General features: G+C 42.5%; 1 protein-coding gene across 4 annotated transcripts in view; it reads right to left on the reverse strand.

Annotated features, from left to right (window-relative positions):
• The window catches only part of unc5a (unc-5 netrin receptor A), a 163,036-nt gene that overhangs the window by 56,681 nt on the left and 79,438 nt on the right, over positions 1 to 26,917 (reverse strand). For all 4 annotated transcript variants that reach the window (XM_033633372.2, XM_033633375.2, XM_033633374.2 and 1 more), the window contains exon 2: positions 23,843 to 24,055. In XM_033633372.2, coding sequence (XP_033489263.1) covers positions 23,843 to 24,055 — 213 coding nt within the window. The remainder of the gene's footprint in view (positions 1 to 23,842; positions 24,056 to 26,917) is intronic.

The following is a 26,917-nucleotide window of genomic DNA, read 5'->3' on the forward strand; positions in this document are numbered from 1 at the left end:
ACTGTGAGAGGCAAGAGCTCAGACATCTTTGTGTGTGCGTGCATGTGTGTGTAGGATGAATTTCCCCCTGAGCCAACAGGGGCTCAACACACACAGGGTAAACATCATTGGACTCAATCCCGGGTGAGTCGATATTGGGCTTGTCTGAGTGCGGGACTTTATTTTTCTCTCTCTCTCACTCTTGTTTTCGCAGGCTGTGACCTCAATTCCATAGGGGTCATTTGCTTATCAAAGGCAAGGACTGGAACTTGCAGGTCTTGAGTGTGTGTTCATTGTGACCAAGGAAATTCAATTAGGCAGCATCCCTACTGTGTGTGTCGCTGGGATTCATCAGTGGATATAGGGGGATTAGGGTTGGGTGACTCTACATCAGGGGAATGCACCATTTCAAAGGAGAGAGTTCACAATGGTTGAGGGGAGACATCACAGATGAACGCTTTTAAGAATGCACTGTCTGCACATCCTGGCAACCAGTCAAAAGCAGGCCCTAAGTGTTTCATTTCCTCCTGTGGTTCGTCTTTGTACAGGATGGCATCAGTGTCATCATCAGCACCATGAGCGTCCAGAGCTTCTTTTCAAGGGACCTGCAATTCACTCTTCCCCAGACCAATTACTTTACCTTTTCTACATCCTGACCAAATCCTGATACCGAGCCAGGCTGTCAAAACACAACTCTGGAGCTTAACAGCCTGTTGAAGTCAGTCTAATAACACAGGTACATGCCAACCTGCACAGCATTTCCATGTGTAAATAATACAAAGTTAACCCCAGGTCACAGAGCCAAGGGCATAACTGCTTTATCGTCAAGTCTTCAGACTTTCATTACCATGTAAAGCAGTGCCATGATGGGTGGCCCATGCTACCTGACGGGGAGAGCCGAGAATGGCAGGTGGCGCCATAAGCATCTGTCTCTTAACAAGGATAACGTGGCCTTCTGGGTGAAGCATGGCTCTATTAAACAGCAAGACAGACGGGAACAGGAGAGGGGGAGAGGCGAAAAGCAGCCCTGAGCTCACTGGGAATGCAGCAGTCAGGCCTCCCATTCAGGGCTGTTGGTGAGGTTGCGACTCGAGTCAGTGGGACAGCGTTCTGGGTCAAGGCTCTGCCTCCGGTTATGGCCAGCTTTTCAAGAGCTTCTTTTGATTGAGCTGTCCATTTTCCACAATGAATGCACGCTGCAAGGCCCCTGCTGATGCTCTGAATGTCGTTACAGATTATTCATGGCTGACAAACAGGCGAGCAGGTAGCGCTCCAATCAATCCGGCTAGGTTCAGCCCAATGCCACTCCAAGGAGACTCAGGTGGAGCCTCGGCGGCGGGGTGAGAAGAGTAAATGGTGCAGGACTAAAGAAACACTAATGAAAGTCATGGACTAACATGCCTGTTTTGAAATTCTGCTTCTGTTACTGAGTGAATAAAGGCGCAGGTCTCTTTAACCATCTAATGGTCACATCCAGAATTTTTTTTTTAATTATAAGCCCAACCAAACTTAAACTTTTTTTTAACATATAACATAAATATGAAGGATTTTTTAAAGATGAAATGAAAAATGAAATGAAAAAAACAAAAAGTCATAGGCTGTAATCTGCAGTTATTTTTTTTCAGAACTAGATCAGACTTGTGTGGTTGTGCAGCAGCACAGCAGTTTTTTTAAGATGACAGATTCTCTTCTTGTGGGTTTCTACAAACCATTGCTGACCTGTGTTAACACTTCAATCTTGACACATACTTTTGGCAGAAGCTGCACAGCCTGTTTTTTTTTAAACTTCTAAAGTCATCACTCTTTTTTGAGGGTCTAAAACTAACCAAAAACAAAATGCTTACCAATGAAACCGAAACTGTAAACAGGAACTCAAGAGATGCCAGTTTCTGCAGTTAGGTTCCTGAAGAGGTGCCACCTGAAAAGGTTTGGTTCCGCTTAAAGGGATAGTGCACCCAAAAATGAAAATTCACCTATTATCTACTCACCCATATGCCGATGGAGGCTCAGGTTAAGTTTTAGAGTCCTCACAACACTTGCGGAGATCCACCTAATGGAGGCTTACGGCGCCCCAGATTCAAACGTCCAAAAACACATAATTGAAACCACAAAATATCTCCATACTGCTCGTCCGTAGTGATCCAAGTTGTGTTGCTACCCCTTCTCCCCTTGGATCTCCGCAAGTGTTGTGAGGACTCTAAAACATTTTTGGGTGCTTTAAGTGCTTCCTGGGAATTTTGGGGAACCTGTCACCTAACACTTCAACCAAGTGCTGAGATGGCTTCATCAGTTTAAAGGAATACTTCACCCCCCTGAATGATCATTTTGTATATCAGTTTCTCAAGCTGTGTCACATTGAATTCAGGAAGATAAAGTTGTTGTTCTCAGATGCCTCCGCAGTGAACAAAGAATCCAAAAAATTCTTGGTGAATTTAAGTCATAGGGGGCCGCAAAACTATATCAAAACATCTGTTTACAAACCCTGACACATCTCATGCAGTTTAATCCAAGTCTCATTTATCCAGTCATATGCTGAGAACTTTCTAAACACATACATTGTGAATAAAAACAACATATTCAAAATATTTCCAAACAGAAAGTGCAGGGACACCATTTGTGGGTGCCTGTTTATGACTGACTTTTTATGCAGATGTGTTTTAAATAGTAATGATTCAGTGAAAATGCACGTCTCTGGGAAATACTGAGCAAAAGACTGGATAAATGAGTCTGAGACGAGTTGAGTGCTGTAATTCAGTTTTGCTGTTGTTAAAGACGGCCCCCTATGACTTCAATTCATCAAGAATTTTATCACTTTTTGGATTCTTCGTTCACTGTGGAGGTATACAAGAAAAGAAACGTTTTATTTTCTACATTTGACGTAACACGGTGTGAGTAAGTGATGTACAGACTATAATTTGGTTACTGACGTATTCCTTTCAGGTAAGAACACCTACATTTTAAACAAAATATCATGCCTCAAAGATGTGCTCTACCAGCAAGAGGAGATAATTTAAGGGTTAACAGTCAGCTTATTCAGACTTCAAATGTGCACAGCAATATCTAAAGGGCTAAGAAGTGAGTGGAAATCATTTGAGCTCAGTAGTAATGATGAATAATGATGTACACACTTTGCATGCCCCATGAGAGTGAGATCTTCACTCCGCAAGATATTTCACCGCCACATTTGTCACTGGCGCAACACCACACTAAGTACACACACAGGATGTCACAACAATGCACAGCACTGTGTACATACATGTTTTAGTTGCACAGGTGTTCGCAGGTTTGGAACGTGATAATGAATTGATGCACAAAACTTCAGAATAGCTCTCTCATGTCACCGGGTGTACACAACACACGCCAGACATTAGAATCACTGGCATGTTTCACATTTATATCTGCCACTTTAGAAAAGCCACAACAGATTACATCAAATGAACATTAATTAAAAGCAATGGATTTTTCTATTTACACTATCCCGCCATAATTACTTTGCCTAACCTTTCCTTAATAGCAAACATATACACACACACACACACACACACACAGAGGCAGGGCCGTGATTTACCACAGTGCCCTTACCAAAGTGCCCTTGCTGTAATTACTCTCCATCCAATATCCTGACCCCGATGATTGGCAAGAGCTGGATGTTCTATATGCCACAGTCTTCAGGCTGGGAGGGACTGGGACCTGCTCCTTTATCTCCCACACACACCTTGTCCTACCTCGAATGAGAACACGTCGGAGGTGAAGGCCTTGAGCACTTTGCTTCTGCTTCCATTACATTCTGCAGAGTGGGAGGATCTGATAGAACGTTACCCACATGAAAGCCCTGATAATTTGCTCGGGCTAACATGTTTCTCTCCCTCTTGTCTGACATGGCCTTGGGCGCTGAAGTAAATAAGGAAAACTGCTTCAGGTAAGTCAGCCTGGCTCCCATCTGGTTGCCGAGTGCTCTGTGCCATACAAATTGCATTAGGGTTTCCCCCTCCCTCCCCATGATTGGTTGGTCCCTCTTGGGCCTGTGGCCAGCAGTGCTGTCTGAGTTAGAAGGCAGAGGTTTTTTGGTAATCCAATGAAGGTGTGTGGGCGAATGTAAATATTCAGCACAACAACAAACAGCATTCAGTAAACAGCCTAGGGGAACACAGAGGCTACGAAAGTCTTTCCACAAAACTCGACAATTTGTTTTCTACATTTCTGAAGTGCTGAAGTTCACGTTTGTTCTCATAATAACATACGCTTGTTGTGGATAATGACTCATATTGAAACTTAAACTAAATGAACATATTGTCTCTCATTGTTTCACTTTCTTTCTTGTACCTGTGATTTAACCAATAGCCTGTTCATCAGGTGTTTATAAATGGTGTCATTTTGAACACCTTCTGACAGGCAGGAATCATCTAGTGAACATCAAGTGATAATATTCAGATTTCTTTTTTAAATTTCTGCAGAATCTCAGAATATTTTAGCAAGTACCTTCCAGTTATACTTCGAACTCAAGTTCTTGCCTTTGCTAAAAATTCATAATTTGGCACCTAACCACTGTGCAGCCTTCCTGCCTCACAAGTACTGGAGAAACAAGGCTTATAGCTGAGGCTGATGAAGAAAAGTCAAAGCCAGGCTGCTTTACGATATGTGGACAGTTTGTAATGTCATGGCATGAAAATCACCAGCTTTAAGCATCAGGAGAAACCTCCAGGGAGTCAGTGTCAACATTGTGCTGTGATGTAGATAGAGAACTACTGTTTGTCTCAGGATCGATCTTTCTTGAAGATGTGTAGGATAAAGTTATACCCTCAAGTCTTGCCTACCACCCTCGCACCATGACACACAAGCACACAGCAGCTGAAATGGGCTGTACTACGCAGCCACACTTAACAGTGAAAATAAAGCAGCATTTTCTGATAAAAAAAGGTTTCACAGTACAGCCTCAGAAAGATACACGTTTTTTCCCCCTTAAGAATCAAGTTGAAGAAAGGAAGAAAGGCAAAAGAACATCAAAGGAAATGTTTTACTGTATGCAGCACATCCTGTGGTGTGGGAGATGGAAGAATGGCTATAGATCTTAAAACAATAATACCAGGAAAATGTTCACAGCCTTAATCTGTAATCTGTTTCAATCTCCCACTTGCCCTAGTGGTCACATGGTGTTGAGTCCACATGGTTCTCATTCCAGTGTGGACGGTGTTGTTGAGTCGGGAATCAACGACTGTGTGACGCATGAGGGGATGAAGTGCTGCAGACCGAACACGGACTGAGCCTTTAAATATTAATTTCTTTGTTCAAATGTGACTGTATTAATTATTAAAACAGTAGATGCAAGACAGAGTATTGTGAACTTCATAAATAACCTGACGCTGAAAATTGAGAAAATGGAGTGAAAGTACAAAGGGAACCCCTGAGCTTGGTTTGATATCAGACGTACCAGAATAATTACTTTAAGCAGACAAATCTTTCCACAAACTGCTAAATTTTCTATTGTCCTCCGAGACTTTCCTTTTGTGGGTTCGGAATCCATAGCTAACCTAGCTAGGAGACTCAAGACTAGCCATCACTATTGAGGTTCGGCAGAGTTTAGAGGAAAAGGTGCCAAGCGGTAAAAGTATGATGCACATTTTAGTTGATGAAATGTTAACACATTATTTTATTCAGTGTATAGGCTACATATTTTAACAGCTGTAGAGTGTAAGAATCATTTCAGGCCCCCAACAATAATAAATAAAAATGAAAATGGTAACCACTATTCATTTCTATATATTAGTGTAAAGTCAAAGGGAGTTACTGCAGAGGGATTAAAGAGACACGTGGCGGGTTGCCTACCACTGATTTATTAGCATATGAAATGTCAGAAAATGTTGAAATATACCCTAGAGCTCAAGATGACAAATTAGCACTGCTTTGTCCAAACCATAGCCTAAAGACACACAGCCGAGGCCTTCAACAGGGGGTCCGTGAACCCTAGGGGGTCCGTAGAGTTACTGCAGGGGTGCTGCCAAATTATTATTTGATAATTCAAATTTTAACTTCAGTGTTTTTTGTTGTTGTTTTGTTTTTTGTTTTTCAAAAATTAAAATATGCTTGAAAATACACATTAACATGAATCTAACATATTAGCGCCACTCATCCGAAACCATGAGGTGACCTAGTTACAAAACAGTTACGTACAAGTGAAACAAATTAGCCAATTAGCTGTTAGGCTTGGGCGGTTTCACAGTACTGTGGTATACCACTGTATTTCGAAAACCCAAAGGTATGATTTTTAATGCTGTCAAAAATACAGGCGCTCATCTCTACTGAATTACTGTATGTAGTGCACATCATGTGCCACCAGAGGTCAGTCTCCAGTCTCTACTGGTGGAACAGGCAGCTGAGCTGACGGACATTACAACTCTGAGTGGAGGGGGGTAGGGATAACGACAGGACTGTAAACAGTAGACAAGCATCAGCAGAGAGAGAAACCAATAAACAGCATATTAATACCATCATAGCACACCGCTACTGTCATACACCGTATACGCCGATGAAAAGTCAGGAGGGTACGACGCCCAAGCCTATAGTTTTATCATTATTTCAAGTGTACAGACATTACTGTGTGTAACTTAGCAGCTACAAGTAAGTGCAAACAGAAAAGATCCAAAAAATACTGAAAGAATTATCTCAAGTGCAACTCAGTTTTACACAATATATGTAGTGGGTGATCCCTGCTCCGTCTTTCTTTCGGCTAAAGGAGTCTTTGGCCTGAAAATCATTCAAGACACCTGATATGCTTTCATAAAAACAAAGAAAATCAGCATATGAATACATCTGATAAGCTGTACCCAATGAAAAGTCGCCACTTTTTCTCAAAGTGACTCCATTAATTTTCTGACACAAGGGGGTGTAACTAAATCAGAGGGAAAAGACTGGACACAAACAACATGCCAATATTATTTCCTAAACTTGCTTCTTTGTCATTCAATTTTCAAACATGTACTGTGTGAATTGTCCTGTGATTGAATACAGAGAAGCAAATCCCTGCCCTTTGACTGCCCTTTAAATACATGTAGCTTTGAGATCTCCTGAACAACAGAAGAGAGAAAAAATAACATCTTAAGAAAACAAACTCTGGGTCTAAAACAACGAGAATGAATGCATTATTAATCTGAATCACATAAAATCCTCAAGATTGCTTCCTGATGGCTTCTAGACCAGGAGCGCTACTTTTTTTGTCAGCATGCCTCATTGAACACCCGCTCCGCTGAAAAGGTTTCATTCGTGCAGCGTCGCCTCTGCATTTTCTTTCTAGTGTGTTTGTGGTCAACGCAGTAACCACACGATACCGACTCCAGAAGTGTTATATGCGGGCGGGAACATGCTGATAATTGACTTAGGTTTTTATTCCCTGAAACACGAGGCAGAACATATTTGCCTGCTACCCACCTGACCCAGAGTGCAGCAGGCTGCATGTACACATAGTCCCCCTCACTGTATGCTTACTTGAGACTGTGCAGAAAATTGAAAGTGCTATTTAAAGTATAGACCATACACGGTTTAGATGCTTTTGGTTATAGAAGCAGCATCCAACCTGTTATTTGTGATGCTTCCAGAGAAAAAGCACTTTTTCATATTTTACACAGCACTTCATGAGGACATCGAAGCCATTCTTCTTCCCTCGCAGCATAAAATAGTCCTTTCACAATGCCACCACTATCCCATACCCAGGACACCCTGCAGCTTCTAGTTTGAAAAGAGAACGGTGAGTTGCTGTTTGTTCGAGGAGTGTGTAAAATACCTATACTGAAAGTCTCCTTGGGGCCAAACACACAAAGCATTAACTGTCAGCAACTGAGTTCCTCTGCCTATCAAAAATCTCCATGGACTATTTAGCTGTCAGCTCCCTCACTACACCTCCCAGCTCCACTATTTTTAAACGAATTTGAGCGGAGCAGGTGTTGATTGACACCACAAACTCCCACTCTGTCTCTCTCTGTCAGCAGAACGCTCACGTCTTTCATTTCCAAGGGATGCGGAGGTAAGTTGAAAGATAAAATTGTATTGGAGTTAAAAAATGTAAAATGAAAAAAAAAAAAAAAAAAGAAAAAAAAAAATCAAAGTTCATTGCTTATAATCAAAATAGCAAGGCAGGGAGGAAGTTTACCGGCTCCTCTCCGCTCCATTCTGAATCTAACCGTGTTAAAACGGCACATTTTGAGGCACATTGTGGAATCCAAGCACATTTGCAACTTTGGCCTCTATTTGCTCAGCACAAGGGCAGTACAAGTGGCCTGGGTAATGCATGTGCTGCATTTCATTGCAGCACACAGAACACATTTTATTCAGATGTCTCGGTTAGGGCACAGAAAGCTTAGAACTACGGTTAGACCGATCCGAGCGAATATTTCCATGTCGCTCTGAGGACCAAAATGCTTTGCACAAAGGTACACAGACCACTGTGTGCCTTTGGAAATGTAGTTGAACATTCACAATTTGTTATTCCTTCTGCAAAGCTGAAATATTGTGCAGCAGAAAATAATCAGCAATCTATCATTATTTAAAAATTATGAATTCAACATCATCACTTTTAAATGCTTTTTGCTGCACAGAGCATTCCATGCTCCGCACACACAGACTACAAACACAGACTTGAAGGACTGTATTGATAACATGCCTGTCTTTACCAAATGGGGTAAACAAATAACTTGGACAGTTGTAAGACAGAACCACTAAGAGTGCTGAATGCATTCCAACTTCCAGCAAGGGCACAGCTTTTGTGAGACTGACAAACACAAAATTACTTACTAGAGAAAGCAAAGCGCGGGGCTGACGCGGGATATGTTTTGCTGGGAGGACAAAGGCTGTGCGCGTGGGAGATTGGAACGCCGGCGTTGTTGTTTGACAAATGGTAATTATCTTTTTTTTTTCACTTTTGTTCCACTAATTGCAGTTAATTTTGAAATTCATTATTCCTGCATGTCAAGACCGACTTCAAAGGAACAGACCGTACCTATTTCAGATTTCATAATAAAAACTTACACAAAGTCGGGGACACTAAGAAGTGTGGCCTTTGTACAAGTCTATCGGCAAGATCAATCAACACAGCTGGTTCATTCTTAATTCTGCCTGCCTCACTTTACTCCCGCTGCTCCAAACACACTTGCAGTTGTCTCAAGGCCAGACAAACACAGGCTTCAATTAAATCTACTTTGACTCCCTTCTCGCTCTGAAGTGTGTTGCCTCGCTTTGAGAAGGCCTCCGTGCACATAAACACACACGCACACGGACGCAGACACTGTGCTGACCTGCCTGAGAAGCCTAATAGAACACGTTGGCAGATGTGTCACGGGAACAATTCACCTTGCCATCTGTTTTTCGCAGCTTCATCGCCAAATCCTTCCCCCTCCGTCCCGCAATCAAGGGCAGGATGAAATACAAGTCCCATTATGGGGAAGCAGCTAATAATGCATTATCAATTAGTCCCCTTGGCTACTGATCGATGCTTAGCAGGTGGTTCAAGGCCATTTTGTTCATTTAGGACTATATTGTCCTCTTCCCCCCTGATTCTCTTATTTCCTTCTGTTCATTAGATCCTGGCTTACAGGCCTATCAGGTTTTGCTTAAATTGCAGCGGGGCTGTTCTTCAATATTCCATTAAAGATCATGTTTAATCACTGTTGTGAGGCCCCAGCACTATTAGGGAGACTATGTCCTGAATTCACCTCAATTTTGACAACAACAGAGTGACAGGGAGCTGCTTGCTACGTCCTCGTCTTACTAAATGCCATCCATGTAAAGGGACCTCCTGTAAGTCTCCTGTAAAGGTATTTATCAGCATCCATGTTGTTGACCTATACAGGACTGAGAAAGAGAGAAGAAAAAAATGTGTAATACAGGGACGCGGGGGGGGGGGAGTGGGTGGAAGTCCGAGTCAGGGAGCTGATTGGCTGCTATAATACCACGGATAAGTATTGAGGTATTAAAATAAAGGTTACAGATCGTTTCAGCTAAGCCTAGCTTATCTCCCCCTTAGATCAGAAATTAAATATGTCATCACATTACAATCCAGGATCTAGTCAATCAGAAAATACATATTTTATACAAATGAATCCTCGCTGGTTTGCAGATGCAGGGGTTAGCCCCATGGTGCCGTAACACATTATTAGTTCTATTCAGAAAGCGATAGATGGTTTTAAGAGATTTACTGACTACGTCATATTTGGTATTTAGACCTCAAAGGATTGACAGAGGACAGGAGCTGCTGCTGATAAACCTGGAGGTTATGGGAAGTGGAATATACACACATTTCATTCAACCAGGTAAAAGTCTCATTTGAGACTCTTTTTCACTATTGACCTGGCCAAGAGGGCAGCATAAACATTGTTACATCAGTCAACACAAACAATTCAAACAGATAAATACAGCTATCACACACTACAGATGTGAGTGAACACATATCCAGTTAATGTGCAACACAAAGTCGAGGACAAAAAGCTTTAATGATGCAAACGCAGGCACAGTTTCCTAAAATGATTAGGAGCAATCACATTGACCAACAGTGCTATTTTCTCAATCACTTAAAATTGACTTAAATTCCACCACAATAATCATCTCTGACAATTTTAGGTCCTCCTGCATTATTCCAGGAAGAAAAGGCAGCGTATTTAAGAGCTTTAAGAGTGCAGGTCATATTGATTTTGGTTTTTAAACGGACGCTTAAGGGGGCTTAGCCCACTCAATTCTATTTTGCCGCCCTCTGTTTAAGATTTATGTATCTATAGAAATTGGCTGAGATACATGTGACTATCACTTAGCTGTTGTTTTGGAGTAATGGACAGTGCTGTTTGTTTTGTCTAACAAAAAAGAGTCTGCAGTAGAGTCTGAGTGCAGCTGCTGTGGGGCGTTCGTGTCACACAGGACAAGGACGCCCACATAAATCATTGGTTTACGTGTGATAGGAAGGCCCAGTAGCTGCTGACTGCCGCTTTTTGTTTGTTTGTTTGTTTGTTTTTGCCTAGTAAGTTTACTGACTGCTATAGAGTCCACCAGGGATGACATTTTTCTGTAGGGCGACGCAGAGGCAAGCATCACACTGGTTCCCTTGTCAAACAGCCGAAGGGATTTTTGCCGAAAATAAGCTCTGTGGCAAACAAACGTTTCATACTTAGCTTACACGTTTTGTTCAGCAAGATAATCTTCATAAATGAAGACCATTTTCATGGTTATTGAAACCTAATTGCAATCGCCAAAAGTAAAAAGCTAATATTAGTATATAAACAAATACACTACAGTCACACGACCCAACATCACCACCATAACAAGACTCTAAAGCCATGTTCGGCATGGCTCAATGTGATGACTTTCTGTAGGACTCCTTTAGCCACTTGTTAGCGACCACCTTTTTAAAGACACATAGACACATATTTTATGTTGGAGAACAAAACGCGAAAGTCTCCCAGAACTTATTTCAGGCATGTAACACATTCATAAAACCTATTGACTTTAATATGAGGGAACCAGGAGTGGTAAAACGCTAACTCATTTCCAGGTTTTAGGACTCCTTCTTGGCGGACTCTATTGTCCCGTTCATGAAATCCATAGCTATGCGTTTGGTTATTTGGTTTAGCTCACTTTTTGCCAAATGCTAATAATTTTACCAATATCTGACTTTGACAAAACAAATGCGGCAAACTAGCAATTCCTTAGTACTACATTAACGTAAGTAATTTGTACCAACTCACTCTTAACAAAGCTAGCTAACGTGTAGCTATATTGCTAGCTAGCTAGCTTCTGGCAAGCAATTCAACATCCACTGATGCAAATTATGTAATGTTAGTAACAAAATGTTTAGTGTTAGCTTGCTTGGAATAGGTGTGCTTCAACTGCTGCCAATAAGCGTGATATTTAAAAATGCAATATTGCTATCATGTTAATAATACACATTTAATAATACTGTGTAAATAGTGTGATCCAGGGACGACCTTTTTCTGCAGGCCGAAGCGGAAGTTAGCTACACCCTGCTTTCCCTATCAAAGAGCCTATCAGATTTTTCCGTTGGATTTTGGATTATTGTGAAGAATAAGATCTGTGGCAAACAAATGTTTATGATACTTACACGTTTTGTTTAGAAATATATTCTTCATAAAAGAACCTAAATGCAATCACCAAAAGAAGAAAGCTATCGTTAGGCTTTAAACTAAATACACCAAGGTCGTATGATTTAATAACTCTACCACATCAAGGCTGTAGAGCTGTGCTCGGTACAATGACAGTCTGTAGTCTCGTTCAGTAACTTGTTAGCAACCGCCTTCTTAAGACACATAAAAGCTTCGAAGTAAATGAGTGGGGTGTTTACTGACACACTTTATGTTGCAGAACAAAACAAAGTCTCTTCTGCTTGTGTTAACCACAGACTTTATTTTAGGCATCTAACCAAAAACACATTCACAAAGCCCACTGACTTTGAGATGAGGGAACTGGGAGTGCTGAAATGCTAACTCATTTCCGTGTTTTAGGACTAATTTCTGGGGCACTTTATCCAGTGCTCCTTAATCATTTCTGTCTCTCTTCTTTCTTAGTTTGTCTCTCCCCCCCAGTGCCATCTGGTTGATTGCTCTTTTTGCATACTTTTGTACAGTTATGCAGACTCTTCCACCTCCTTACACTCATCACTTGAGTGTAATTCATTTGCCAAAAAAGAGACGAAACGTACAGTGAACAAAGATAAAGATAAATTTGATAGCATTTCCCCCCAAAATTTTCTGTCAATATCACGCTCATCAGCGCTCCTGTCCTATGTAAACCAGTGATCCATGTGGGCAATCCTAACATGCGCACAAGGAACCCCCTGCTGTGGCCGCAGTCAGACCTGTCTCTGTGTAGTACTGAGACGGAGTGGTGGAGATCGATAGACAGACAGAACACATCACTTAGTTCAGAGAATCTGATGGAATCATTCATGAATTTAGAATATATTCACCTCTTTGCTAGAGCAAGTTGTTACGTGAGTGCTCTGATTGATTAATGTATTCTTTGATTTTGAAACAGCAGCCTACCCTTATGACATTATCTTGTCTTTCTGAGGCTGTTGCATGGTTAAACCGATGAACTAACCTGTCGTTTCATCCTGGTACCTGCCCTGAAGTACACTGATAGGAAGGAACCAGCCCAATAAGAGATTTATATATACATATGTAAAGATAGCCATTTAGCAGCAGCAGCAATATAATTCAACTACCACTCATAATACTAATAATAATAATAACCCCTTATAGGGCTCTGAAATCATATGTGAAGTATTAAAAAAGGAATATCAAACTGTTTATTAATATTGTGTTTATGTTTCCACTGTAAACCCTGAAAAAAAAAAATCACCTTCACAAGGTACAAGGCAAATGTGTAGCGTGTGATTATTTTCTCCATCATCTTCTGCTTTTATTGTAGAAGCCTTGTCGACATCCGGTTCAATCAACAAAGAAAATATAATCTCCCCGCATCTTTATAAGGCAGTTGCCGAGGTTTATTGAAATAGCAATGTGAAATGCATGTATTTTCCACCTGAGAGGGTTTGCTGCAGGGGTGACAATGCGACGCGTGGATCAAAATCGTTTCCATCAATGCTGGCAGATGAAATGCAAACACAATCAAATCAGTCTGGCCTATACAACAATCCTCCGCTCAAATGCCAATCTCCCTTCTCCTCATCATGTGTCTGATGAGAAATCATAGTGTGGGAGAATCTCCTAATCTATGCAAACACTGCACTGTCAGCATTGATTTGTTCGGAGGGGATATGTCTTTATTAGGACTCGCCAGACGTCTCTTTCTCCCGTTCTATAAAGGATGACCTGGGAAAGACACACAGCCGGACGGGGCTTTGGAAGCAGTCACAGCCATAACAATTCAGATAAGTTACTGAGGACAGGTAATGAGAACCGATAGACTCTGGGATGGATCGATATCGGACATTGATACCAGGAGAGGAAGGACAAATTGTGACATCTCTTTCCTTTCCCATGTTCAAAGGAGCTCCTGAGACAATTGTGTAAGTGTGTTGTGAGCCCTGTGTGTAAGTGTGTGTGTGTGGGGATATTGGCGCATGTGTGTGTGTGTGTGTGTGTGTGTGAGAGAGGGGTCCAAAGCGTTCACAGAATACAAAGGGGGCGTCAGTAGCTCTAACTGTAACTGTGCAGTACACACAGTCAACTGGAGCAGCTCCTTTGTCTTTCCTGCACTGAATCAGATTCAATAAACAGACCTGTCTGATGAGGGCAGAGGTCACGTCTGCTGTAGATGGTTATCCGCATGTCCTGTTTTCTACCTCCTGAACTTTGAATACTGAGCAGTCTGACGGAAACACGTCTGCACTTCAGACCTGGGTCAGTTATTAATTCAAACCCTTTCCAGTTGCTCTGATGTTTGTCTGAGTCTGCTGGGAGTGAACATGGATGAGGTTTGCTGAATATTGCCTCTGCTGTGCTGGGCCATGCCAGTTAATCTCTGAAAAAGACACATTTCTGATATTACTTCAACTCAGTTCCGCTGCGCGGAGGTCAAGGGATTATCGATTATGGCTTCCGCTCCCTTTGATCAGTTTGTTTTCCCATTTGATATCCTTTACTGATGAAAACATGCACAGCAGTCATTAGGACTGTGGGAATCCCTCGACATTCTCGGCGCAGATATCACAGCGTCTGACGAAAAGGTTGCTTCAAGCGCACCGGTGATCAGGCGCGCATTTGGAAACAAGCTGTCTAGTTCAACTTTCATTCTGTCAATTCTCATTTCTTTTCACATTTCTAACACAAAAGACTATTAGATGAAGCAATTTTTATAATCATTTAGATAATCATATCATTACTGTTACTTAAATGGATACTTTCCTGTTTCAGCTTTGTATCATAACAATAGCTTGGTTGTAGTGTGTGTAAATGAACTATGGTAAGCCTCCCTCCGTCTTGCCAGCGCTCAGATCTCCCTGCTCATTTAGCCAGCAAAAATCCTCCTGGGCTGTTGCTCGAACAGCAGATTGCACTTCCTCATTTTTGTATACCTGCCGCAGACACAAAGAGTATAGAAGCGGATTGAGGGAGAGCAATTACACAAGTCTAATACACACACAGGTGTTAACGGGAGAGCTCCCTTGGTATAAATGATATGGTAGACAAATTCATATCATCTCATAGTATATCATGACGCCGCTCGGTCCTATTTAGAGCTGTAACACTATTTCTTTTCATCTTGGTCAAATGTAACCTTAAGCTGCCCCATGCTATAGCTGTGACTCATCTTTATCTTTGATACTGTAAGCATCTTGAAGTGGGTAAGAGAGCTTTTCTGTATGCGGCTCCATCTGCCTGAAACCCTTTGCAGTTACTGTAGATCTAAAATTGCTAAATTTGGTTTCCCTTTGTGAATTCAAATCATTGCTGCAGAAACTTGGTGCTGTCTTCTGGCTGCTGGCGTTCTGGGGGTATTTGAGAATCCCCATGTGTTGGCCTCGGTTATTGTTTTGTATTGGTCTTAGTAATTTTTATGGGTCTGGACAGCTCTTGGGTTGATTTAAGGTCTTTTGCATGGTTGTATTAGAAGCGTTTATTCATGATTTTATAATTGCATGTCTGTTTTATTCTGATTTTGTGGCATATTTTGTGTTATCTGTCTTATGTTGTAACTCATATTTTCCGCAGCGCTCTGAAAAATGAATCTCAATAAGGCCCTTCCGGATAATTCAAATATTTAATATAAGTAAACTACTGACATTTTTAGTTGATGGTTATCAAGCAACTTTAAGGGTTGAGCAAATCCTGCAACTCCAGGGTTTGCGAAACATTTTCAAAAGCAATTAAGCAAACTTGAGATCACTTGTGGAGCTAACAGCAAGACTGTGATTCTTTGTTAATGAAAAAATAAACTCTCACACATGCATTGGCGAACCAATAGCCCAATATTTACATATCTGTAAGATTGCTTATTACATACCAATACAATATTAATGATATTTTCAGATATCTGTATGCGCACTCCATTGTTGATGGGCCACTCATCCATCAAAGAGTGGGAAAAAAAGATTACCATGTTGAAAAGGGAACAGCAGAACAAATGTAAAAACCATCTCCAGCAGTGGTGCTTGACTCTGATGTGTCTACATGTTATTTCCATTATTTTACTGTTGGAATTAAGAGCATTAACTCTATCCGCGGCTCGACTTTAATTTACATAACAAAGGGATGAGGATCCTTGATGAGAATCCCAATCAGTGTGAACACGCCAGCCAATGAAACTGGGGCTGAAGTCTCAGGAGACTTTGTGTTGGCTGGTCACATGGGTGCATAGTATTTACATCTCTGTCTTTGTTAATGGAGGGAACAAGCGTGGACTCTGCTCGGCGCAAAGCGTGGGCGGAGACGACCGCTCGCAGTCAGGTAGGACATTTCTCAAAGTTAGAGAAATGGGTTATTTTTGAGAGGGTGATTTGTCACTGTTACACTGGGTATAAATTGTCAATCAATTTTTGTCAACTTGGGTATGTGTCCAAACTCCTCATTCCTCCTTTCTCAAGGCGTGATGTTGATATCGGGCAGCTTCTTGTGTGACAGAAGTCCTGGTTGCTTGGCAACAGGTACAAGTTTAGAGTCCGGTGTGACTGTGACGACCAGGGTGAGAGCCTGACAAGCCTGTACTGCACACGTACACACACACACACACACACACAGAGCTTTACCGCGGTTGAATGTGTGTGCCTCACATGTTTCTTGCAGGAGGGGGATTAGAGGGAGCCATCAGTAAACTCCTCAGGGCAGTGCTGACATTAAACAGCACGAGTGTTTGAGAGATCGATGTGGGTACCTTGGAGCAGCCATACCTCTGGACAACCACATGTCCTTCATAACCGCACAGCTTCACATATGACACATTTATCATCAAAGGCAGCGGGACCCCGAAGTGATGCGGGCAGCCGGGGGAGGAAGCCTTGGAACTTCACAGGGTTTCTCGAGACGGAGCCCCTCGCTGCTGCTGCAGGGGTCCGTGGCACCCGGCACGACAGATTTGTTTCACAGACAAATAAATGCTGACTATAACGGCTCATAACCACATGGCAAATGGCCCATCATCATTAAATGTTGGCACAGCAACATTGCATTGGTAATGTGATGTTCCCATAAACTCTGCAGTTTATGGGGCACAGCGTGTTCTTTAGCTACTGACTAAACGCAATTCATCGTATCAAAGTTAGGCAGCCGACTCCACAATGTCACCCCTTTACGTCCCGTGCCACAAATAACATGTGTATCATACAATCAATTCATTTACATGTATTTAATACAATGGTTGCTAAGGGAAACCAGGTCATTTAGACAACGCATTTAGATTCACTGTAGTGACCAGTTTCTGCAGCAGGTCAGTAATCAGTTTTCTCCCCTGCTCCCAAGACACTGCCTTTTTTTTTGTCTTTTTCCTTTTGTTGTGTGTCTGTGTGGAGCAGACAGCGAAGTGAGAGAACAGGTAGAAAGGAACTTTCCCTCACACTGTGAATATTTCTGAATTTAAAAAATGGTCAAATGTTCAGCAGCAGTGGACACAGTTACTCACACTCAGGTTACTTTCTGTTAATATCAATTTAAGGGATTTTAAATACGGTGATGCATCGCTCCCTGTTTTCCTGCACATGTAAAAAGCCGATCAGAAACCCTGTGACACGTACACACGGCAGATAGAGACAAAAAAACAACACTATAGGTCAGTGGTTCCCAACTGGTGGCTCACAGGTTCATTCTGAATGGACCGCAAGTGACTCACAAATGTGTCAAGTTTGTAAAAAGCACACTTTATTTTAAAGTACAGTGAATTTCAGGCACAGAGCTTTTGTTCTGAAGTGCCATTTTCTGCTGTTGAGTGAGTGAATAAGAGACAGTGACTTAACTCGGACTACAAACTAGCTCAATGACATGGCCAAACACAAGTATGATGCTGAATGTATTAAACTGTGTGGACCTTGAACTAATGACTAAGGAGAAATCTGGTTGGCTGGATCAGTTGGGGGCCACTGCTACAGGTCATTTGTACAAGCAGCTTCTTATGACTGATGTTTAAATTTATTGTTAGGCAGCAACCTTTGGTGGCTATAGTACAGGAGCGATTGCTCTGAGACAACAAGGGAGGCTGAACTTCCCCTAAAATTTCATAGAAGAAATGGTCAAATATGCACTATTGAATTTACATTAAAATAAGAATTTACATTGCATTAAACGTGCGCTAGGATGCGTCATGATGTTAAACGCGACCTCCCTGTCATACATTCTCGTGTCAGCACGGGGGACGCAGAGCCTCCAAGCATTCCTATGAGACAGCGCTGAGCAGGTTTTTTTCATGCAGCAAAGCGAGACGGTCATTGGATAAATGCGACAAAATCGTCACTTTCAGGGAGGCTCAGCTTCCCTGGGACCTAATGGAGCGGCAGGCAGGGAGAGGACGCTCGGTGTATGCATGATGATTGGAGGAATTGTCTAAAAGGCTGAACCCCTTTGTGACTGACAGCGCTTTGCATTTCAAGCTCAGTTGAAAAACCGCTTTAATCAAATGTTTCTTTTATAAGTTACTGCCTCGCTACAATATGACAAATCTTATGATTTAAACTTAAATTGAGCTTCCCCTGTTTGAAAGACCAGCATTTGCCACTGCTATAGTAATAGTGACAGGAGCAAAGACGGACGTCAGGTGACGTATAGGTCAGACAAAGTCCGCTAAGGACGTGGTTGAGGTGGTGGATGGTTGTAACAAACACAGGACTTTCATGCCGCTGCCCACTGTTTGTTTCCCTGTGAAACTAAAAATTAGTGTTGCGTTATTTGAAGTTACAAATTTAACATCACACTGTCATGTCACATTGTGTCATAGCATTTGGTGTCTAACGCACAATGCCCAACCATGATTCTTTTCCTAAACCTAAGCTAACTAGTAAAGGCACTAATTTATGAAACGCCTCTTTGGGACTTTTAGAGGGTTGAAAAGAAACATCATGTGTGGTCGTATGGGTTGGAGGACCTGTTGGAGTCGGGAGATAATTTGGTGGTCTTCATGAGAAATCTACCTGGAGACTTCAGAATTGCCAAATTCCCTACCCTGATTACTGAAACCAGGTTTCTTGTTTACATGATGTTAAAGAACTCAGCTTGCAGGAGGAAGCACACGGCAACCTGGTCACTTAAGTGCATGTAAATGTACACACTGTAATAAAAGAAAGGTGTGCTCACAGAAAAGTAATAAAATAAATATGTATGTTTCCCATACGTGATCATGGCTTGCCAAGGATTTACATTTACTTGTGGCTGGTAGACTTTGACCTGTTGTTAAAAAAAATCAATAGTCAAAAAGGCTTTATTCCTAGAAGGACTGTTATTGGCAACACTTAATTTCTCTCACTCCCCTCAACAACTGTGAGAAACTGAGAGTAGAACTGTTAATGAAACAACACAAGATGGAAGACAGTGTTGGGATCTGGTCAAATTTTATCAGTGTTGACTCACTGACAATTTCTTCTTAATGATCCAAATCCACAAGTGCTCCCTTCTGTTTACACTTCCTATTCACAAAACAGGAAACACAAATTAACTATTTTATTGCTGCTATCTAGCAGAGTTTAAAAATGTCTCTGGCTTCTACAACTGTGGCTTACACACAAGGTAAAACAGGCCAACAGTGGAAATACAACCACATTTCTCTCTTTTAACTTGTACAAGGACACAGCTCCCGTACAGCAGACAAGTTTAAATCACTCACTGTGCCTCACACTCACAAGGCAGAGAATTTAAAAAATCATATGTTTTGTTTAGTATGAAAAAAAGAGCAGACGCAGGAGTCAGCACACACACCAATCTAAGCCTCACTACGGAGCAATATTTGTGTTCATCTGTAAACTAGGTCAGAAATCCTCACCTACAAAAGTGTCAGAGTGAATCGACACTAAAGGCCCGTTTCCACTGAAGAAGTTCCTGGTAGTATTTGGGGGACAGGAACTACTACAGGAACGTCCTCTCGCTCGGCCCTCTCAACCGCCGCGTCTCCACTGAGAGAGCGGAGTAGGAGGAAGGTTCCTGTAAAGTTACGGGCTCTGGATGTGACTTAATCGTTGCGCGACCATTTTGACCGGGGCGATGTAGGGGAGTAGGGATGCCGTTAACCATTAGCGGTGTCTGTAATAACTCCGGTCACGGTCTGTGAAAAAAATATTTTTTCCAGCGGATGTCTTAGTTACAACATGATTGAGCTAACTGGAGTAGTTTCATGTCGTATCCGACAACGGGAGGCTTTTAACAGATGACGTCCTGATGTTAGCTTTGCTGCTGCTGTTAGCTGTCCCTGTCAGCTGATGCTTTCTAGACATCGTGATTTCCCAAAACTGAATAAATACCACACATAGCAACACAAAACTGCTTTGCTAGCTCAATCATGTTGTAACTAAGATATCCGCTGGAAAAAATATTTTTTTCACAGACCGTTTATTGAGTTATTACAGACACTGCTAACAGCTAACGGTTAGTCCAACTAATCTACGATAACCATGTTGTTATTTACAAAATGTCACATCCTGCCTTGAGTATATCCAATCAGCACCAAGTAATCCCCAAGCCCCAGCCAGGAGTTTCTCTGGGCCGTTCTGAGTACCTACTCCGAGGCAGGGACTTGTTTAGCCCCTGTAAAAGTTCCGGAACTCTGTCCTTCAGGGGTGGTTCCTGCGGTGGAGACACACACCAACAGCCCCGGCCCCGTAAAATTACCCCGAAGTTCCTGCAGTGGAAACGGGCCTTATGAGTTCCCCCCGTGACATTTTACAATTTATTCCTGCATTTGCCGAGCTGCTGCATTTTAATTCCAAACCCTGAAGACCAGATGGATAAAATGTGAGCACAATGAGCTCTTTATCTAAAAAACAAAGAGGCAAAGTGTGCATGTGAATTGATACACCTCTGCTTAAATTCCCCTTCAGATGCTCCTGCTTTAAACACCTTTCCCTTTGTTTTCTGTGTGTGTTTGTGTGCAGACACTGATGGTTGTGTGTCTGCCTCTGTGTAGTTCTCACTTGTCGTGTCCATTAACTGTTTTATGCATGTGTTTGTTATGTTTGGCTACAAATCAGAGTGCGCATTTGCATGTGTGTGCGCGTTCCTGCCCCCCCCCAAAAACCTGTCATTTCTATGTTTCTCCTTCCCAATCAGTTGTCAGGCTGTGAATGGGTGGTTTGAATTTGCAGATCGCTGCTGAATCACACCACATCAGTGTCATACATGTTTATGACACTGATGGCGGAGGCGGGGGATTGCAGCACAACAGAGAGAAAAACAAACAGGTCTCCAAGGTGATCGAGAAGATTTCTGAGACTGAAACCAATGTGCTTATTATGAGACTGGCAGGCTAAATAGGCTGGAGGATGAGCCAAGAGCCTGATGGAGCACAGTAATCAGTGGCGAACTACAAACCTTTGTTTCTGTGCACAAATACTTAATGCATCTAGGGTTGGGTCGGTGTAAAAATTTTCAAACTGGTTTTATATTAAACAAACCAAACCAAACCAAACACTGACTCAGACTGGAATACTGTACTTTACCAATAGATCTAGTCGCACTTGACTCAGCAGTAGCAGCAGCTCCCCAGTGGAACATAATGACATTGTGTCCCAACATCAAATCAACATCTGACTATCATGTCGCATCACGCAACATCTGAGCTCTCTGTCCACACCAAAGCTATTTAATATGCACTTTTGTTAAGTCATGAAAACAAATCTTGTCAATATCAGCTGTGTGCTTGAGATCAGACTGACGACATAATCACTTAATAGATGGGTGAGGAGCCTACTTTCTATCTTCCTCCATTTGTAATGTTACTTTAAACAGAAAACACACAATTTATATTGGGATATTTACTGGAAATGACAACACAAATACAATATCCCTTGTTATTAGCTATGGTAATTTACCTTACCAGAAACCTTCAGCTCCCTAATGAGACCTTATGTTTCTGTTGTGAAATATGAAGGTATTGTATAGATCAGTAGTTCAAAACTGGTTTAGCCATGGGGTCCAGATTTCTCCTTAGCCATTAGTTAGAGGTCAACCAGTGTTGTGCTAGTTACTGAAAAATAGTAACTAGTTACCGTTACTATTTATTTCATTAAAAAGTAACTCAGTTACTTAAACCAAAAAGTAACCTTGACGCACGCACAGTAGTGTCATCTATACTCTGAGTACGTCCTGGCTGAAGATGACTGAGTGGGGACGCTAGAGGGCGCTAGATGCTTTTCTTAATTGCAGTGTAGTTTTTCTAAGCCACAAAGAAGACAACGTTGCTAAGAAGGATCATGTTTTGGGAAATTCAGCCCTGCAGCCCAAAACATTTCTTAACTGTACTGGCTCGTAGCTAACGTTACATCGCCTAAGCGACAGCGGATGGAGTTTAACCAAGGGACTATTAGACAACAACTTGACAAAACAGTTTAACGGTATAGGAAACATGCAACCGTCTTCTACAATGGAGTCACTCACTGTCAGGCAGCTAAATGTTTTACAACTACGGTACTCGGATACAAATATGGAAAATGAACTAAAGAGAACATTTGAAGAGCTACATGATGATGTCGAGTCTGTCACCCACCGCAGACACTGTCTGTCCACAACAAAAGCTTCCTCGAGATAACAATGGATATCACGTCACTGGATATAACGCTACTGGGACTAAATCTACAGAAGCTCTACCACTTAATGTAACGTTACAGCACTGTGGTGAGGCCAGCAGGTCGACAGTGACTTGGTGAGAGACGTGTTTCATTAAGATGCTCTGGTAAGAATTGTTCATATACCTCTATCTGACTTGACTATCTTTTATTGTTTAGGGCTAAAATGTTTTAGTGAAAGGGAACTTCAGTTTGTGAAGGAATACTGCATGCTGCGCGCCGTTTTAAAACCTGGCCAAAAATAACAGAGTAACGCACCGTTTGGTAACAGTAACTGAGTTACTGAATTTAAAAACTAATGCGTTAGAGTATTAGTTAGTGCCAAAACTAACGGCGTTACTGTAACACGTTACTACCCAACACTGAGGTCAACACAGTTTTAATACATTCAGCATCATCAAACTAGCTCGCTGTCTCTGTCCAGTAGCTGTCCATTACCCACTCACTCTGCAGCAGGAAACAGCACTTTAAAATAAAAGCTCTGTGCCAGAAATTCACTGTACTTAGAAATAAAGTGTCTTTTTTACAAACATGACACATTGGCAAGTCACTCGCGGTCCATTCAGAATGGACCTTCAACCCACTATTGCACCGTGACCCACCAGTTCAGAACCACTAGGATAACTCCACATTTGAACTTCATGAATCAGCCGTTCCTCATCCCCTGCAGTGCTTTCAAGGCGAGCGATGGAGTAAATAGAAACATGACGTCTGGCAAAAGTTCAACTCAAACCGACAGTGCTACGTTGCTACCATTTAGGACACCACTTTCGTGAGCTTCACATGTAAAATGTTGCCATATTGGTGTAGTTTTTGTTTTCTTGAGAGACTAACTCTGCCATGCCTCGTCTTGTCACCCCCCACCGATATTGAAATGTTATGTCCTTCATGTTGCCAGTGCTCAGCAGTAAATTGCACACGGCCTGTTAGACACTAGTGGCTCCGTTAGTCTGTTTACAACGTTTAAACCTAATACTATGTTTATCATGTTGTTCTATGGCTTATTACTAATGCAATACAAGTTGGATGAAGCACCGTGGTGCCACAGGATGGCGCAGGTTACCGACAACAAGTGAAAACACTGCATAACACAAATGTTTGAGTGAAAATTTAAAGAGAACTTCATTATTTATATAGGAGACATGTTTTTGCATGTACCTGTGGCTGGGTCAACAGTCCGCTCGATCAAGTGGTCGTCCTGGTGAACCCACTCGCCATTGCACTTGAAGTATATCTGCGTGGCAGGGGTGGAGCGGCAGGTCAGCGTCACCGGCTTGTTCTTCACAATGAACTCATCCTCCGGCTCCACCAAGAAGTGAGGTAACAGGTCCGAGAAGGAGGCAGGAAGCGTTGCTGTGGCGTGCTCGGAACCTTCCAGGAATTAAAAAAAAAAAAAAAAAGGAGAGAGAAGCAGAGATTTTAGAGGGATGCCAAAATAAAAAACGCTTTCAAGTCTTCAAGTTGTCATGGAATCAGCAGACACCAGATATCTAACGCGGAGATTCAGTGTCCTTGGTGATTTGGGACTCATACATATCATGCATATGAAAGGAGGCAGAAGAAGACAGATGGACAGACGGGGTGAAAAAGAGAGACAGGACTGTACGGAGGAGAGCTGGCAGTGACAGAGCTCGGCCTTGTGTGCTCTTGGCTGGGCCGGGGGGTGGGTGGGGATGGGGGGTGGTAGAGGAGTCCAGGTCTTTACTCCAGCTCTTAATCACAGCCCTTTAACATCAGCGCTGATGGACTGGTGGCCATAAATCCCGTCTCAGCGACTAGGCCACTTCACACTGTGTTATACGGCTCTTCAACCGGGACTCTAACTCTATCCGCATTAAGCAAGAGGGCAAGAGGCAGGGGAGGTTAAAGATGACTGACAAGCTAGACAGCCAGTTAACGTAAAGTCACCTCCTATATACAGTAGAGGCTGTTTTATTCCCCTTGAATCTTACAGTATATAGGTGATGCAAAGGAAAAAAAGAGGGGAGATACATCTCCAGTGAGCAGAGATATGGGAGCTGTCCTTCAGGGGGACAATGCTACGATTTACAGCAAACTTTTACGCTCCCTGAAAAATGTTCAACACAAACGCTGAATGACACAAAGGAGCCTACAGCGCACACATCCTTCCTTCATGAACACAGTCTCCCTCTCTCTAAACATATTAGCTTTGCTCGAGAGATAGCGAGGACACAGCGCGGAGCAGAAAGAGGGAAATAACCTCTTTACACCGCCGACACTCAGGGGAGACCAGCAAATCCCAAAATAAAACCCCTTTAAAAGGAGTGTAATATTAATTTACTGCCCTGAATCCAATATGGCTGACAGACCAGGCATTAACAACCTTCTCCATCACTCCCTGTGCAGCAGGAGAGGATGGGAGTCCACATCTCTCATAATGAAACGGCAACACTCACGCTGACCTTTCTCTCCTGTCTTCCTCTCCTCCCTCGCCCAGCCTCCGTTCATCCTTGCAGCCTGCTGATGCCCGGGTCAGGGATAATATTACGTTGCGTCATAAAACACCAATCTTTGGATAAAGACATTATCTGTCAGTTCCTCCCCCACTACACATTATATTAATGTCTCTCTTTCTTCTCCTATTTTTCTTTTACCCCTGTGTGCTGAGTTGCTAATTTATCAGGATGAGATAGTGAAGCACGCCACTGCTGCTGCCGCTGAACCCCATTAATGTTTCGTGTACATGTTTAACTCTTAATGAAAACTAAATGTTCTGTGTCCAATGAACGACATACATCACTTGCTGACACTTTCCCCTTTCCCAAGCACATTTTCGTTTTGCAACACATTTGCAGAGAAGAAAATGTCATTAATATGGCAGCTCCCTATTCAGGACAACACGGCCGCCTGACATTATTTACTATGTATGTGAGTGTGTGTTTCTTGTCTCATGGTGTTGAGGAAAAGGCCACAGTTCATCATGAATGGCGAGTATAATTGCTCTAACCGAGAGCCCAAACTTTGCTAATAAACAGTGCGGGACCAGTAGGTCAGGTTGTTTGAAAGTGTGTTGGTCCTAATGACGGCGGCTCCTTCTAATGGGCTGGCTTCCAGCTTTGTGACCACAGCCATTAGCCGGCCGGGCTGACCCTCTGTACTCCCTGCAGACAGAAGACGACAGCTCACTAAAACAGTGGGCGAGACTCACCTCACACCTGCCAGGTTAATCATCTCATAGAGGACAGGTGATGTTGAAACAGAGAATGAAACAAAAGCCACCTGAGACGCTGACAAGTCGTGCGAACGCCTTGATGAGCTCCTGATGCTGTTAACTCACCGCTGGCTGCTCATTTGCGGGGGTCACATTCAACATGACCTCTCAACTTTTAATGATGTTTCCAATTTGTGTGCGTGTGTTTGTGTGTGTTTGTCACAAGGGGTGGGGGTTAGTCCTCCATTTTACTACATGCACTTTAGGTTAATGAGGTTAAACACGTAATTTCTTCAGAGAAGTAAATTGTCATTTTATGGGAGGGCATTCTAGTCACGCACCGCTTTATATCAAACCCATAATGGAGGGCTGATGCGTAGTAAATTGGCTTAGATTATTGTCACGACACAATGTACTTCAAAGTCAACGTGCACACACACATGCACACGCGCACAGGGAGTATCAGCCACTTAACAGACTTGTTGCAGGTCAATGCACAAATCAAATAGACACACAGCAGCAGCAGCACTATGGGCACTGCATTAGATTCTACTGAATGTGATTGGCTAAAGCCGCCATTAATTGCCACATGCATTTGAATCCATTGCCAGATCATTTAGTACACACACAAACAACAAACACAGGATGCTCAACGCCTCCCTTGCTGATCATTCAGCCAATGAAGATGATTTAATTGATACATCATGCTGCATGTGTTGCTAGGGCCCAGTAACCATTACATTAGTCATCCATGCGCCGCTTCAAACATCGCCATGAGAAGAATCCACAGGAATTTAGATACTTGTACTTTTTTAAAAAGAAACACATCAGGTTGTGACCCTGATATTTGTCTGCAGCTGCTATTCTCTCGAGAGACAATTCGACTGACCTAAAACAGGCCCGCACGCATGCACACGTACACACAAACACAACGAGGGTGCACCAGCTGTCAGTGTGCTGAGCCATGATGTCCAGGGCAGATTTCCTGCTGCACACAGACCCCAGTGTCTCATGTGTCCAGCTGACCACGTCAACTCCCAAGTCAGGGATCGAGCACATCC

The sequence above is a fragment of the Epinephelus lanceolatus genome, chromosome 7, assembly GCF_041903045.1.
Source record: "Epinephelus lanceolatus isolate andai-2023 chromosome 7, ASM4190304v1, whole genome shotgun sequence".
In the NCBI taxonomy this organism is placed as follows: domain Eukaryota; kingdom Metazoa; phylum Chordata; class Actinopteri; order Perciformes; family Serranidae; genus Epinephelus; species Epinephelus lanceolatus.